This window comes from Maniola jurtina, chromosome 19 (assembly GCF_905333055.1).
Source record: "Maniola jurtina chromosome 19, ilManJurt1.1, whole genome shotgun sequence".
Taxonomy (NCBI): Eukaryota; Metazoa; Arthropoda; class Insecta; order Lepidoptera; family Nymphalidae; genus Maniola; species Maniola jurtina.
Window position 1 is genome coordinate 10687410 of NC_060047.1, and position 18245 is coordinate 10705654.

The 18245-nt window shown below is 36.5% G+C and overlaps 1 protein-coding gene across 1 annotated transcript; it reads right to left on the bottom strand.

Annotated features, from left to right (window-relative positions):
• Positions 1–1722: 1722 nt before the first annotated feature.
• Positions 1723–15503, bottom strand: LOC123874827. Its single transcript, XM_045920351.1, has 13 exons — positions 15201–15503; positions 13782–13945; positions 13019–13251; positions 12300–12387; positions 11570–11772; positions 10673–10757; positions 9631–9805; positions 7186–7464; positions 5844–6234; positions 5011–5098; positions 4296–4498; positions 3462–3546; positions 1723–2062 (listed from the first exon to the last, which is right to left on the bottom strand). The coding sequence occupies exons 1-13, from the start codon at positions 15482–15484 to the stop codon at positions 1791–1793; spliced, it is 2550 nt and encodes an 849-aa protein (XP_045776307.1). The 5' UTR covers positions 15485–15503; the 3' UTR covers positions 1723–1790.
• Between the last annotated feature and the right edge of the window lie 2742 nt (positions 15504–18245).

Sequence of the window (18245 nt, forward strand, 5' to 3'; positions counted from 1 at the left end):
AAAAGCAAAAAAATTCGAGTTAACGAGTTTTCGACTTAACAAGAACTTCGAGATACATATGACTTAACTGCTGAAATTTCGACTTACAGAGGCGCGATTTCTAAGTGTATTTTTGGATTTGTAGAGTCAAATTTGAATAAAAATTCAACTTAAGTTTTATAGTATATATTTGTTACATATTAAAACAAATTACATATTAATTAAGTAAACTATACACTAAAAACGATACATTATAAGTAGTAGTAGGTATTTATCGAACATCAAAAGCTTGCTTAGTAAGGGAGCTTGTATATAAAATGCATAGATATGACGTCCATGTCATGTGATGTAATCTGCAGTACTTTTTTAGTTATATCGATAATTTAAAATGGTTACTAAACTTAAAACTCAATGTGGACGTGGATTTTACGACTTTTGAAGACCCTCTTTGTAGTAATAAAAATATTATTAACGTTGTAAAATTTATAAACGTTGTCAAATTTCAAAAAAATATATTTCAAGGACTGTAAAAAAACTTAAGGGTATAAATTGCTTAAGGGATGTCAAGGATTTTAATAGTACAGCTTTCAGAATAGACACTTTGTGATAAATCTAGTACTAGAGCATCACTGCAATTTTTCTGCTAGAAGTGTAATCAATACCCTATGCAGCGACAGTAGTGATGGGTAGACAGATTGCTGGGTGTCCAATGCAACGTACGCGCGATATATTGTTTACATCGGAAGATATATTATTCGATAAAAACCAAAGCTATCGTCAGTCAAGTTATTGAACCACGCCTTTGAAAGCTGTGGAAGATTAGCTTTATACAAGTGTAAATTAAAAATTTATAACACCCCCGACAAGTGAAGGTTACAGTAACTAGAAAAGAGCTGATAACTTTCAAACGGCTGAACCGATTTTCTTGGATTAAGCTAAGAACACTCGATCAAGCCACCTTTCAAACAAAAGAAACTAAATGAAAATCGGTTCATTAGTTTAGGAGCTACGATGCCACAGACAGATACACAGATACACACGTCAAACTTATAACACCCCTCTTTTTGGGTCGGGGGTTAAAAATGTTTTAAATGCCCCGTTTAAATGGTTGGGGATCAAATCAATGTGATATTGTGTTATGACAGAAGTTACTGATACTTACTGTGATTTGGATTATTAACATACCGCAAGTTGGTATACATACTATTCACAGGATTATAGGCAATAGTAAAAAGTGGAAAGAAAATATTTTGATTTTCTAGAAAAATCGATGAGATTTGATAGTTTAGAGAAATAACGGTTGTGCAACGATATGAAAAAAAAAATGTATTTATCATAGGTAGAACAACTTATCCCACATAACATGATATGTCAAGACCTTCGGTTCTTACCTATCACCAACTATTATAATATAATATATTCTAAGCTACCACCGGTTCGGAAAGTAAATTCTACTGCAAAGAGCCGGCAAGAAACTTAGCAGAACTGCGCCCTGATTGTGATAGAAAAACGTTTTCATAGTTATTGTAATCGGCAGCATCTTCCCTTTGATTGGTTGATTCGCTGTTTACTTATATTTTTTCACAGCCAATCAAGGGGCAGAAATTGTTACGATGCTACTTGTTACGATAACGATGAACACGTTTTTTACACAATTGGTGAGCTGCTCTTTTTAACAGGTTTTTAAATAAAAAGCATAATGTTGCAAATTATGTAGTAATAAATCATTTCATTACATTTTTTATTAACCTACTCAAATCTTATGAGCTAATTATTAAAATTAGTAATCAAGTAAAACACAAACAATACATTCATAAAAAAAATGCTAAACCAACGATTATGAACATCAATAATGTATTTGTGTACATTTGTGTTTGTACGCCACTTGTAGCCATATATCCGAATCTCTTGGCCTGGTAAACCATTTCTAGTACTGAATCCATGACTTCTTGGTTATTGGGGAGGATCTGATCTTCGGGGAGGAGGAATCCATAATTACCTCTATCACGGAGTTCATAACAATATACCAGTGGTATCCTCACTCGTTCCTTCACCCAGTCGATGCAGCCTCCCGTTGCCATATCTAAAAAAATATAACATTATATTATGACACTACTAGATGATGCCCGCGACTTCATCCGCGTGGATTTTTAAAAATCCCGTGGGAACTTGATTTTCCGGGATAAAAAGTATCCTATATCCTTTCCCAGGATGTAAGCTTTGTACGAAATTTCATTAAAATCGGTTCAACTGTCGGACCGTGAAAAGCTCGCAGACAGACGGACAGACACACTTTCGCATTTCTATGGATATGGATTGGTTTTTCGAACTATGTGCCCTGCCCGTTGCTGTTTCAGTTTCGCAACCAGTTGAGCTATGTCGCTTACTCTGGTTCTAGTAGGATCAATATCAAACAGGTTGACGTTGCGAGGTTATCACAGAGCAGGAATTAAGGCTGACACGTGAAGTGCTGTTGACAGTATGACAGCGTGATTTCATCAGGCCTCGCCAGCCTGTCACACTCAGAGAGCTCTGTCACTCACAGGAAGTTTACTGATGACATTGTTATTATATGAGACAAGTGTAAATTAAAAAATTTCAACATCCCCGACCAGTGAAGGTTACAGTAACTAGAAAAGAGCTGATAACTTTCAAACGGCTGAACCGATTTTCTTTGACTATTCCGCGCCTACGATCCAAAGTATCTGAGTTTTCCAAAACATCATTTTCAAATAAATAATTATGTATATCTAGGCAACGTCCATCTTGACAGCTTGACATTTGTCAATTGACACTTGAATATTATGAACCTAAGGGTTATCTAACCTTCTTTTCTACAAGAAAACTAGAAAAGAGCTGATAACTTTTAAACGGCTGAACCGATTTTCTTGAATTATAACTTAGAACACTCTTGATTAAGCCACCTTTCAAACAAAAAATAAATAAATTAAAATCGTTTCATTAGTTTAGGACCTACGACGCCACAGACAGATACATAGATACACACGTCAAACTTATTATACCCCTCTTTTAGGGCCGGGGGTTAATAAGGGCTAACGCAAGCACATGAAATGGAGTAGAGCTTTCTTGATAACAACTTAAAACTCAGGTTTAGGCAATTGTCTGACCACCGATGATTGGCGAGAATTTAACTTTATACTAGAAACGAGTTGGCGTGCAACAATAAGCGAGTGTATAATTAAGATAGTTACGTCGCTGGGCTATGAGAGAGTCTGCGAGTACGGCGGGCAAGTAATCGCCCGCCATACATTCTATTAATCTCTGCGCAAACTGATCGCCAAGAGAGTATTTGAGCAGTTGAAAACACAAACAGTGGACAGCTAGTCGCTTCTTCTTTAGCGGTGAGGCAGCTGCCTTAAATGTGCTTTGACATTACAACTACTGGTGTAGTAATGTGGAATACTGGCAAGTAAAAATAATGCAGAGGTCCAAAATACATTGGTATATCTTAAAATACCTACATATAGCCTCAGCGATGTTTCCAGTGACGTATTGTGTGCCGTGTCTAACTGATAGTGCACCCATTGCACGTCTTCCAATGTTTATCTGTAACAGGCGTAAATTAAAAATTTATAACACCCCCTACAAGTAAAGGTTACATTAATAACTAGAAAAATGCTGATAACTTTCAAACGGCTGAACCGATTTTCTTGGATTATAGCTAAGAACACTCTCGATTAAGCCACCTTTCAAACAAAAAAAATCTAAATTAAAATCGGTTCATTAGTTTAGGAGCTACGAGGCCACAGACAGATACACAGATACACAGATACGCAGATACCTACACACGTCAAACTTATAACACTTCACTTTTTGGGTTGGGGGTTAATAAAAACCATTAAATTTATTGGATTTAAAAGTGTTATGCTAAAATACAAAAAAGCTGATCTAATCAAAGTTCAAGCCATTACAAAAGTGTGTTTGATGGTTTTTTGGTTTTTGGTTAGTCTTTTTTTAACAAAAGCCCGATCCGTCCAGTAGTTTGAGCTATACGTTCATAGAACGTTCATAGATCATTCAGTCATTGAGTCAGTCGGCTTGGCCTTTTATACATATATTTGACTAGTCTAAATGCCCAGGACTTCGTCCTCGTGGCTTGCACAAATTTCAAACCCCTGTTTCACTCCTTTAGTAGTAGAATTTTCAAAAATCCTTTTAAAACCGGATGTCTGCTATAGCTACCTGCATGCCAAACAGCTCGATCCGTCCAGTTGTTTGAGCTGTGCGTTAATAGATCTGCCAGTCAGTCAGTCAACGTTTCCTTTCATATATTTAGATTCAGAGGCAAGTCTTACCGCATCATTATAATTGGCATACGGTTCCGTAGAGTTTCCAAATGGTACCAGCAATAGTTGACCGAAAGAATGGAAGGACAGGAACAGTTCAATTTGATCACCTATCGAGTTGATATAAGTTGATAAAGATCTAGTTTCTGTCTCAGAAAAAGGCCCCGGGCCTGCGTAGTTGTCCATGGCCGGATTAGTACTAGATCCTGCAACTATAATTTAAATCATTTATTATTATAGAAAATATGGCGGTTACCACAGTTGAAATCAGAGGGCGCATCTCACTTGTACAAAGACATCGATCAACAAATAGAACTCGATACGAACCTAAGCCGGATGCCACTCACGATGCTCTCACTAGATGGCAGCACGAGTAACTCAAAGCTGAAGTACAATAGAACACGCAAGTCTGAATCGCACTAACAGAGTTCAGAATCTGCGCTTCTTAGGTTTTACAGATATTACTAGATGTTAGTGATAGTACCGTAAACCGATAGGTTAACGTACTCTCCGAGGCACGGAAGAAGCGAAAAAGCCAAATTTGAATCTCCAAAGTCGGGCACCCATCCAGTTACCGACTTGGATCAACGTTGCTTATCAATCGCAATCCATTGATATGCGTTGTCACAAGTAGGCTACACGTCCCTCTAGAAATACGGAACCCTAAAAACCGCGACTATCAAACGCGTCGTCTCACTTATGTATTTTCAACTTAGATTCTTACCTAGCCAATTACTATTCCAATTTCGATTTAGGTCAACACCATAATGAGTTCCAGTAATGTATCGCCTATTTTTTCTCCACATCCGATTCTGCAAACAACAACCATTAATTTACTGTCCCCCCTTATCCACTCAGCATATAATATTATTATCGGTAAAGGTCTTAGCTCACTTACACGACACAGCTTCCGCAGGGTTACAGAATTAACATTCAAATATAGGCTTAACGTGGTACTTTGTACATACATTTTGCAGTGACAATATACAATTGCAAACAACGCGCAGCAAGCAAGCATGCTGCAATCTAGCTACTCGATGGTTGAGATCTCGCTTACCACACCTTTCAACCGAAGTGGTAACTAGCCTCAGCCGAAGCCTCCCGCCAGACCATACCAGAGAAATTATAAAATTCCAAACCCCTGCTGGGAATAATCTCCATCAATAAGACCACAACGCTTGCCACTGTGCCTGGGATGCCGTCAATGATAATGAACATTATTTAAAACTAGAGGATGCCCGCGACTTCATCCGCGTTTATTTAGGTTTTTAAAGATCCTGTGGGAACCGTTTGATTTTCCGAGATAAAATTCAATTACAGGGACGCAAGCTACCTCGGTACCTTTCATACAAATCGGTTAAGCGGATGGGTTTTTAAGAATCCCATGGGAACTCTGATTTTCCGGGATAAAAAGTAGCCTATGTTGGTCCCCGGGATATAAACTAACCCTGTACCTTTCGTCAGAATCGGTTAAACTGTTGGGCCGTGAAAAGGTAGCAGACAGACAGACACACTATCGCATTTATAATATTAGTATGGAAGTATGAATTAACTCACCTCTTCATGACTATATAAATAGCCATCAGGATTTGTTACTGGGAATATATACCAATCAAATTCGCGAGCGGCAGCTCTCGTATCTGTGTCATTACTTGTAAGAAGCTCGTTGATGATATAACAAACAGCAGTTGTAGTGATCCATTCCCTTGCATGCATGGTGCCTTCTATGAATATCGCTCTCCGCCCTGGACCGTGGGAGATCTTCATACCAATTATGGGTCTCATATAATAAGATTGACCCCCAATGGCTAAGCTTGCGACGTCTCCATGGGCAGTAACTAAATTGGACAACCAGCTGTTAATATCTGCGAGTCCGTAGTAAGCATCCCATTTCATCTCGGTTATATTATTGGATTTAATAGTTCGTACAGTTTCTTTATCTAAAAGTCTGTTATGAAAGAATAATCGGATATTAATAAAAATAATATTTTTTTTATCACACTAAGTAGTATTAGAGACAAATGTTTTTTTAAAATTGTAATAGGCCTAAGGAATGTTTAACAAGTTTGCTATTTGACACAGCGAAAAACCATGAAATTTTACATGTATGTCATTCCGTCTACTTATCAATAAGTAGGCGCAATTAATTATGATAGCGTTTCAAACATTGTTTTCCAATATTAAGAGATGTGTGTTTGTATGTATGTTTCTTACTCTTTCACGCAAGAACTATCTACGGGGCGGATTTGGCTGTTTGGAATAAGTTATACCTTAGATTAATACATAGGCTCTTTTTATCCCGTAAAAATCCATGGTTCCTGCGTTACTTCCTAAACATATATCCACGCGGACGAAGGCGCGGGCATCATCTTGTATAATATAATAATTAATTATTATAAGTATTTGAAACGTATGTTAAAAAGTATTTAATGTACTGATGTAAGAACTTTACCAAATTAAAATCAGTTTTTAGTATCAGTTCGATTTAACGGTGGTTTGGAGATATATTATCACAAAACGTAACTAATTATATCAAACCTTCAATCTTGAAGTCAGCGTAAAAATATCATTTAAATCGTTAATTACATGTTAAAAAAAATCCACATTACTATAATTTAGGTATTATACATTCAATCAATCAATCAATCAGCCTGTTTGCGTCCACAGCTGGACATAGGCCTTCCCAAGAGCGCGCCATCACACACGATCCTCCGCCTTCCTCATCCACCCACTTCCCGCTATCTTCTTAAGGAGGTCAGTCTAGAGGATTGGAGATCGGCCCACACCGCGTTTGCTGATACGCGGTCTCTACTCCAGAACATATTTTAGCAGTTTATTATCGCTAGTAGGTAGGTATAGCATATTAATTTAATAAAATATTTCATAAAATTTTACTTACTCTTGAACATTCCTAATTTTTACGTCATATTTTATTTGATTCCGATTCAACAAATCTTCCAAGTAATTTTTATCTTGAGGACTAGACATAACACTAAGAAAGCCTAATGCCTCCATAGGTTCAGTCCAAAAGTCGTATCGCACATCATTATTCCTTATATCTTGAAGAATTTTGATTTGTTCACCGTTTTCAGGAAAAATTTTGTATAACGTGTAGTTTTCAAAACGAATTTTTTCACATGATGCAAATGAAATTAATAAAATTGAATTAAATATAAATCTTACAAACATTGTACTAACTTAATATTAACTTAACTCCGCACAAACTCTATAATGAGTTGTTCCTTATAGATTGTTTAATATGGATCACCATAAAATATGTTTATCGATTTGGGAATTCATTATCGTTTATTGTAGTTTTGATAAGGTCTGGTATCCGATGCCGATAGATAAAAGAATTATCACGTTATCTTTTCACCTTCGGTTTATTCACTAAAACGATTATCATAATAATTATTATTAAAATAAAATCTCTATTTTAGTTTTAGTGAATACATACAATAATTATGCCAATCAGAAGTGATAGTAATAAATTATTAGATAACATTAAAAACTGTAGCCAAAATTCAATATACAGAACTATAGGCTTGATAGTAATTGACACTTCCATAAAATTAACTTAAATCTAAATTAAAACTAAAAAAAAAATAGTAAAATTAAAAACTAAAATAAATTAAATTGAACCTAAAAACCTCATCGAGACCAATGCAGCGAGGTATTGTACCCAAGATACTGGCAGCATTACCCCTTTCGATGGCCAAACTAATTTTTTGCCCAAGGTAGCTGCCAGCTCTCGGGTCCCCGGTTGACTCGATAACCCTTTTCGAAATTTACCAAGCTCCGGGCCCCACGGCCCCAAGGTCTCCACGCCAAAAGGCACAAATATGAAGCTCCCATCAAGGTTTTCATATTTGCGCCTCTTATGGCCCGTTCGGCGCTGGTGGCCGCTGCACCCGCCACTGAGTAGGTCGCCTGAATGTGGGATGCTGCTATACAGTCTCTGCATACATTCATCACAAACAAGCGTATCCAAATTGTATTGAACCAATGTGCCCATATTAAAAATCATTTTCTAAAACAAATCATAATCATGACTAACCCATCGCCGGCTCATTACTGAGCACGGGTCTCCTTTGAAAACATTATGGAAAACTCTCAGGCTTGCAGGTTTCCTCACGATGTTTTCCTTCACCGTTAAAGCAAGTGATATTTATGTTCGAAAAGTTAGAGGTGCGTGCTCGGGAGCGAACGTCCGACTGTCCGATTAGGAGGCCGAAGTCTTAACCACTGGTTTATCCACTTCTATCCATACTTCCATACTAATGCAAAAGTGTGTCTGTCTGTCTGTATGTCTGCTATCTTTTCACGGCCCAACAGTTTAACCGATTCTGACGATAGGTACAGATTTAGCTTATATCCGGGGGATGGACATAGGCTACTTTTTATCCCGGAAAATCATCCACTTCTCCGATTTGTATGAAAGGTACCGAGGTAGCTTGCGTCCCTGTTATTGACATAGGCAAATTTTTATCCGGGAAAATTAAACAGTTCCTACGGGATCCATAAAAAGCTACATCCACGCGGACGAAGTCACAGGCATCCTCTAGTTTAAAATATATTATAATGATCTAAGTACATACTTAGATTATTGGTTGTGACATTCCCTGCATTTACTATCATCAGCAAAAAGTTGTGTAACATTACCTATATTTTAATTTGTTTTATAGACATTTTACGATTGTTATCAAGTTATCGGCTGTAATAATTTACTCTTTTATCTTGTTGCGTAAAATTAAGTATCCTTTCAGTTTCATCATTAGGTATTAGTTTTAAGTATCTGGATGTTGAAATTTGTAAGTCATCATCTCAATCAAACTATGAGCACGGATCTCTTTTCAGATAAAAAGGAAACGGAAAGGAAGGATCTCTTTTCAGATAAAAAGCTTATATTGTAAAAATGGAATAAGGTTAGTCCATCAGTTTTCCTATTATTTTATATAACCGTACCAAAAAATCGTAACAAAGAAAATGAAAATCAATTTTAGAATGTACAGGTAAAGTCCTTTCATTATCATACGAATTTATGTCGATAGCTTTAATAGTTACAGAAATAATTGACCGTGACAGACGGACGGACGGACTGACGGAGAAAGTTGCACTATAAAGGTTCCATTTTTACCATTTTAATGCGTAACCCTAATAAAATGAAAAGTTGACAAGGAAACACTTGTCTTTGTAAAATATCTTAACCCTTGGAAGTGACTTAGTGAGAGAGGTTGTGAAGGAAAAAATCTCTAAATTAAATTAATAAGAATTAAGTAAAAAAATAGGTACTTAAGTAAAACTTTATTGTATCCGAAAGTCTCATTAAAGAACATTTAATAACTTAGCCTCTCTGATGATGGCCATAACTGAGTCGAAGGTTTCCTCGCAAGATGGCAGTACTTGATTCACGGGTAGAGTGTAGCCCCAAGCACCTTGGTCTCTTAGCTGGTAAGTGAACACCACTGGTGGATTGAAGCGGTGCTTGATCCAATCAGCTATGGAACCAGTTGCACCATCTGTCAAAAAGGTAATTAATGTTAATTAAACATTAGGTGTTTCACTAGAGGACAAGTATAAATTAAAAATTTATAACACCCCCACAAGTGAAGGTTACAGTAACTAGAAAAGAGCTGATAACTTTCAAACGGCTGAACAGATTTTCTTGGATAATAGCTAACAACACTCTCGATCAAGCCACCTTTGAAACAAAAAAATCTAAATTAAAATCGCTTCATTATTTTAGGAGCTACGATGCCGCAGACACTAGACAGATACACATTTACACAGATACACACGTCAAACTTATAACACCCCTCTTTTTGGGTCGGGGGTTAACAAATGACATCAAACAAGTCGCAGGGAGCCGCTGGATTCAGGCGGCGCAAGTTCGTGGCGCGGGCGTGTGGACGAACAAAACACATTTTTTCCTTTACTTATGGCACAATTAAAGGGAAAAAAATGTGATTATATCACAAAAAAAAAAGTTGTAAATAGATAGTGTCCGTCATTAACTTGCATTGTTCTACATTTAAAAGTAACTTATGTATACCTTGTACGATGATACGGAACCCTTCGTGCGCAAGTGCGACTCGTACTTGGCAGGTTTTTTAGCAACTAAGTATCACTTGATATAACGGTGAAGGAAAACATCGTGAGGAAATCTGCATACCTAAGAGTTCCCTATGTAAACTCGGCGGTGTTCAATTCGCACTTGGCCAGCGATGTCCAAACCCTTCTCATTCTGAGGGAAGACCCGTGTTCAGCAATGAGGCAGCGATGGTTTGATGATGATTACGATAAACATTTTTATCACACAAATGTGTGGTAAAATTGCCTGCAGTTTTGATGAGCCACGAGGAAAAGTATTGAAAAGTAGTTATTACCGTGAACTGTCCTTGAAGTCCCCACAGTGAACAGTGTTTGATATCGGACGGATAAAGATCCCATTGCTCGCCTTCCAATTATAACCTAAAACATTGACGATCTTAATTATGAATTAATTCAAGTTTGATAAAGGTTAAACGTCCGGATTGGAGGACACGGAACGAATTGCATTTAAAAGTGTATCCTACGTCATAGTGACTTAAGACTTAGTTCAGTAGTTAGTTACTCACACTCAGTCCAAACTCAACTCCAAAATGAGTTCCCAAAAAGCTAAATTAAGTCTAAAATATTACAGTGGCTGACTAAAAGCTGTACAAATGACATAATATTTTCGTCAAAATTTCATTTATTTTAAGCAGCAAGGTTGTTTAATCCATACTTAATATTATAAATGCGAAAGTGTGTCTGTCTGTCTGTCTGTCTGCTACCTTTTGACGGCCCAACAGTTTAACCGATTCTAACGAAATTTGGTACAGGGTTAGCTTATATCCCGGGGACGGACATAGGCTACTTTTTATCCCGGAAAATCAAAAAGTTCCCACGGGATTCCCAAAAAATTAAATTTGGTACCGAGGTAGCTTGCGTCCATGTAATTGACATAGGCAACTTTTTATCTCGGAAAATCAAACAGTTCCCACGGGATCTTTAAAAACCTAAATCCACGCGGACGAAGTTGCGGGCATCCTCTAGTACCATATAATAGTACATACCCTCAACACTGAAGGGTGGCGCTTCCAATATGAATGTAATACCATCACTTATAAAAGCTTACGTTGTTATAAGGCTGGTTTAAGGATAGAAAGTCAGCTTGTTTGCTACCTGGGATAGAATAAGTGAGACTACCTACTAATAGATAGTAACAACTAGTAAGTAATAATAATCTTCTGTAACCGTACCGTTTCATTGTAGTTGTACATCGGGCTGGTGCTGTGGGCGAATGGGATTAGGAGTCGTTGACCAAAAGCTCTGAATGACAGCGAACTGACTAGTCTTGAACTAATGCTTTCGATATAGCGTGACACGGAACGTGTTTCCACTTCTGTGAATGGCCCGAGGCCAATATAGTTGTGGTCTATTGGTACAAAACTACCTCCGATAACTGAAAGAAATATAGGTGATCTTAAGATAAATTTTTTTAGTGATTGTATTGTAATTGATAAATAAATATTTTTACTAAGCGAACGAGGGATTCTAGATATAACACCCTTGCTACGCTCGGGAGTTACTCTAAAATCCCTCGTTCGCTTGGGATTTATCCAGGTGAGGCAAGACATTATCCCCATGTTTTATAATCTACCATTACAAATGCTTTTGAATCGCCAAAATTAATGTCGGTTCGAAATGTCCTGTATTATATAATTAATCATAATCTCATCAAAAAATCGAAACTTTTCTAAACTGAAAGGTGTTACTAGATGTTTTGATTTTATTGATTTGTAATCCATTTCCCCTTCTCTGCAGACTCAAATTTTTGTATTTATCACCCCTCACCCCTGTTCCTTATTAAACTTATACCGTGTACCTATTGTGTCGTCACTTGTAACCAGTTCTTTTGTTTTCTTTTCAAATTCTTTCATTAAACTTATTCATATTTAGTTTACAAAGTAAAATCAAAACTTTACTTACTTCCCCAGTGAGAGTTCCAGTTTCTACTCAAATCAACACCAATCGCTGAACCGATAGTGGGTCTTCGGCTTTTGATCCAAAGTCGATCCTGTAAAAGTACATTTATTTGTAAGTCTATTAACAACAACCTATTTCTTCAATTAATTTTATCTATCACTGGCTTTTCTGCAGCATTGTGAGCTAAAACTATCACGGAATACTAGCATGGAAGATGCAGAGTTTGAAAGTATCAAAACCTTTTTTTTGCACGATAGTCTTGCGCTTGTTCAGAATCATATATTAATATTTATATTTATTTGTACCAGAAAGTTGTAACAATAAAGAGAAAAAGAAAGAAAAAGAGGACAGAGGGAAGCACTTATCTCTACCAGTAATAATAAGAGATCTCTACCAGTGACCCTTGGCAATGCGAGATTAATCGTTAGGTCTGGGTTGAAGCGCGTTTGCCTAGAAGATGCCTATTTACGTTTCGTGTGAGTAGATTGTATGTCGACCAATGTGCACGGTTTCTTGCTGTTCTGTGGTAGAATGGTAAAGGAGGATATTTTATTACAATGGCTATTTGCACTATACATTGCTCACATCTTTTTTTGTCAAAAGTGTAATTCTAGACTTATAAGATGATGATTTTTATGATTATAGAGATATTTGTTTGATTACTTCAAACTGCCCATAGTTCAAGCGCAAAACAGCTTTTCATCATTAAGAAAAGAACTTACAGAGTCCTGTGAAAATTCATGACCATCAGGGTTAAGTATCGGAAAGATGTGCCATTCAAAGTCCTCCGAGGCTTGTCTAGCTTCAGTATCAACCCCTCGTACTAACTGATCTACCAGGTAAGTGACCACTGTTGGAGACAGCCAATCTGCACCCACTTGACCAGCTTCCACGAAGATGACTGGACGGTTTGATCTGGAACCTCGAGATATCCTTACTCCAGTGATATTTCTACCTGAAATTTTTTATCATGTAAATTAGTTTCCTTTCGAACCAATGAAGAATTTTTTAAATTCAGTCTTATGTGTCTATACAAAACTACTATATCAGATAAAAATTTAAAGTTTGTACCAGTATTAATGTCAAGTACAGTTTTAAGCTTCATACAGACTGAAGCATCTTTCTCTTCCTCTTTTTATCTTTTTCCATAGAATATCTGAATAATTTAATGCAAAAAATTGCTTACAATGTGATATATTAAATGAATGCCATTAATACTATTGATATTTTTGTATAGTAGTGAAAAATCAATTTAATTTATTCAATAAATATATTTTTTTTTGTTTATCCTACACGTGTGTCCATAAGAAGATAAGTTTTGTTGAAATATTAGAGGTGCATGCCCGGAATTGAATCCTGGACCTCCAACTAGAAATCGAAAGTTATAGCCAAAAGGTTATAACCGCTTTTCCTAGAAGTATTTTAAACTAATTTGTATGCAACATTACAATATTAATATCAAGATAATCATGTTAATGTGTCTACCTTCGTAAGATTGTCCTGCGCGAATAATAGAGACCATATCGCTGTGCGTATTAGCGAGGTGTTGAAACCATTCGTAAATGTCACTCATTGTTTGGAAGTTAGTCCAAAATAACTCCTTTCTCGTGTCACGCTTCTTCCTGCTTATGATTTGATCATCGAACGCCCTGCAAAGTATTGTTATATACAATTTAAACCTTTACATTCAGACTATCTTCTTCTTAAAGATCTCAACTACGGCCCGTTCACACATGGGAGTCCGTTTTACTGGTCCGTTTTACTGGATACGTCATAAATTCATGCTCTGTTCACACATAGGCACCATATAACGTTCAACGGATCCGTCATTACTGGATGCAATGTGTGAACAGAAAACTTGCAGTATACCGCCGCTATTCTACAAGGATGGACGCTGTCGTGTTGTATTGGTAAAATTCTACGTATCCGTATATTTCCGTTCCGTCCGTCCAGTATTCGAAGACAAAACGGAATGTCACTTTTTTACGGAACGATATTTTTTACTGTATGCAGAATACTGTGCCATGTGTGAAGTCGCTCATACAACTACATACGCCATCGACGAAAAAAAAACGTACACGATAAAACGAAACAGTAAAACGGAGACATGTGTGAACCGGCCGTAAGTTACACCAAAGACGTGTGGTAGGTCACCACACGTTTTGGTACCATTTCGCGTTTTTTTGGTTTTTGGTTTTTGTGGTACCAATGTGTGGTACCACAGAACTGAAAACTAAATAATGTAATAGAAATGGTATGTACGCTATTTACAGATTTCTAAATGACGTCATACGAATTTATTAACGAGTCAACATGTCAACGAAATTCATATGTAGATTTATAGTATCCAAAGCAATGTCAGTGAAATTATCGTTGATATCGTCAAACGAAAAACGGTCATTGCTTGACGTAAGTCTCTTGTAGAGTTTCTCCACAACCCACATGCTACGGCCTTGCGCCGCTTGAACCTCAGTAGCTCACTGGACTGGGATTCGTATACGTGGTCTGTTCGCCTACTGAGAGGTCTATCAACACTCCCACGAAATCCTAATATGAAGGCACTTTTCCTAATTCTGTGGTCACACTAGTTATCTGCTTGGTGACAAGCTAAAGCAATTTTTAACTCCCGACCCAAAAAGAGGGCTGTTATAAGTTTTTGGTGTGTGTCTGTGTATCTGTCTGTAGCATCGTAGCTCCTAAACTAATGAACCGATTTTTATTTAGTTTTTTTTTTTGTTTGAAAGGTGGCTTGATCGAGAGTGTTCTTAGCTATAATCAAAGAAAATCGGTTCAGCCGTTTGAAAGTTATCAGGTTTTTATGTCGGGGTTTTTCTAAATTTTGAGTTATAACACTTTTTCATTAATTCTGAATTCTGTGGCGTTATTAATGAAAAAGGTACTTACTGTTGAATATTTTCCATCATCAGTTCATAGTTGATGCTTCGTTTTCTGAGCGAATGTTCTAGATACTCTTTCTTCTCAGGTGATGCTACAACGCTGGCATAATCTCCAACTTGAAAAGGCGTTTTCCAAAAATGCACTCCATCATTCTCTTTTTGAAGCTCACTCAAAAAATTCAAGTGACCTTCATTGTCTGGATGGATCTTATACAGAGAATAGTCATCGTATCTAACTTTTTCAGCTAAAACTATACTAAGAACACAAAAAATCAATAATTTTTGTAACATTCTTACTTTATTGGCCTAATAATCTGATTGTACTGACTGGAATTCATATTAAACAAAACTTATCAGATAAGTTACTATCAATTATTATTATTGTCAACGTTTCATAAATTAACGTGCTATAAGGTATAAGCACTTTTTTGTAATTATAATATTAATCTAATGAGATTTCAAGATATGGATCAAAATTAGTCCAAGTAAGATAACAGCAACACGAGTATAAATTGAATTCATTATTTTACTAACCCCCGACCCAAAAGAGGGGTGTTATAAGTTTGACGTGAGTACCTGTGTATATGTCTGTGGCATCGTAGCTCCTAAACTATGATCGGTTCATTAGTTTAGGAGTTTAGTTTTTAATTTAGTTTTTTTTTTTTTTGTATGAAAGGTGGCTTGATCGAGAGTTTTTTTAACCCCCGACCCAAAAAGAGGGGTGTTATAAGTTTGACATGTTATCTGTGTATCTGTGTATCTGTCTGTGGCATCGTAGCTCCTAAACTAATGAACTGATTTTAATTTAGTTTTTTTTGTTTGAAAGGTGGCTTGATCGAGAGTGTCCTTAGCTATAATCCAAGAAAATCGGTTCAGTCGTTTGAAAGTTATCGGCTCTTTTCTAGTTACTGTAACATTCACTTGTCGGGGGCGTTATAAATTTTTAATTTACACTTGTTCTAGGATTTTACTTCACCCATAACATAATAGGTACTATTTGACATACTTACCGTCCGGACTTACTTCAGGATCAAACCGAGAGTTACCTCACTCTAGTTCACTCTGACAGTACTATCAACGTACAATAACATTTTTTCTGCCATAAAACTCCATGACATATTGCTACTACCATCTAGATTCTAATCTAGCCTATAAGCTGACAAGTAATTTTATTCTAGCTAAAACTTTTACTTAAGATAATAATATGTCTAAATCTAATTTACAGTCCAATAATCGTCATTAGTTTATTCTAATAGTACTTACAGTCCACTATATTTTTGTGACCTAGATAAGATTAAAGTACTACAAGCACTTTTTAACACTAGTTCGAACGGCTTGGTACAATAGCATGACAATCCTTTTGCTAATTGACTCCACAAAAAACCATTATTAGCTCACGATATGACAATACATCAATCACGAGCTTCGTAACACAGTCGCTCGTGAAATACCGTCAGATTTTGCAAAATGACGATATTACGGAGTACCCGCATATAACAAGATTGATCGTCGGCAGTAATTAGCAGTTAGAGAGAGCACTTCGTCTTCAACTGTCGGTGTTTTGAAAGCGTGCCGTAAATGTTTTATTTTGCTACGGAAATGGGTAAAGTTTAGTCGGATTTTACTTCCTTTTGACGATGTATTAAGGCTGTTTTACGCCGGAACAACAGCAGTGCGACTAATATTATTAATCATATCCAGATAGCTCTGACAGAATGTATTTACCCCCTTATCCATACTATAGCATCAAGGGGGATTGAGTGTATTTATTGTTTCCATATATTATAACTTATTAAGTATAACGCGTAAAATTGAACTTCTCACGCGGCATTTTTAACCCCCGACCCAAAAAAAGGGGTGTATCTGTATATCTGTCTATCTGTCTATGGCATCGTAGCTCCTAAACGAATGAACCGATTTAAATTTAGTTTTTTTTTTGTTTGAAAGGTGGCTTGATCGAGAGTGTTCTTAGCTATAATCGAAGAAAATCGGTTCAGCTGTTTGAAAGTTATCAGCTCTTTTCTAGTTTTCTTATAGAGGGAGTTTTTAAATTTTGAGTTATAACTTTACGTGCCGTGCGGTTTGAGTCCTTATTTTAAAGGTGAACTGTACTTTTGACATGAGAAGACCCATAGAGTTAAAATGGTGCATGAGAAGACATTTATTACGAAAATGTGTTTTTTAAAGTAAACATACCTACGTAGAATATATAGGGCTTACAATAGGTCTATGGGCTTACACATCGATTTTAGAATCGCCTGAGGGCTTACATAAATCTGTCTGGTTTTAACACTGTCATTTAATTCTGAGCAAATTCAAAATACGCTTTGTATCTTACTTTAGATCTCAGTCTATATAGTCAAGCCCAATTGAATTAAATAATGAAACAGTGGGTTTAAATAAAAAGAGCAAATCAGTATAATCGCACTAATTTATTTTATCACTTCACTCAACACACTAATAATTACTCTCATATATTTGTTACTAATACACTTATTTACTTATTACACATTTATTACACACTTATTACACTTATTTACACAAACCGGCAGTACGGCGTACGATACAATAATAATCCTAAAAATGAGCTCGCATGGCTTTATATGGCGTTATCCCCACCGAAGGCATTCGGCAGTTGTTGCTGAGTGGCGTTCGGCTGTCAATGGCGCTGGCGTTGGCGTTCAATGGCCGCTAGGCTATGATTGGCCGGCGTTTGGCTCGGCTTGACTCTGGTTGGCGTTGGCGCGTTGCGATTGGCTGAGGCGGTGTGGCGTTACAATAATGAAAAGTTTATTTATGATAAACATAATTTTTTAACGTAGATATAATATAGGTTTTGCTTATTACTTTTGGGTCAGGACTTACCGAATTTAACTTTAAACACAAGTTAAAATGATACTTTCTTAACAAATCATAACAATTCCCATTTTTGAAAAATTAAATAGAACAAATTATTATCTTGTAACATTACCTAGTGTTTCTATAAATAATGTATATTATTTATGGAAGCACTATACCCTATACTGATTAATGGACGGAATGATACGCAACA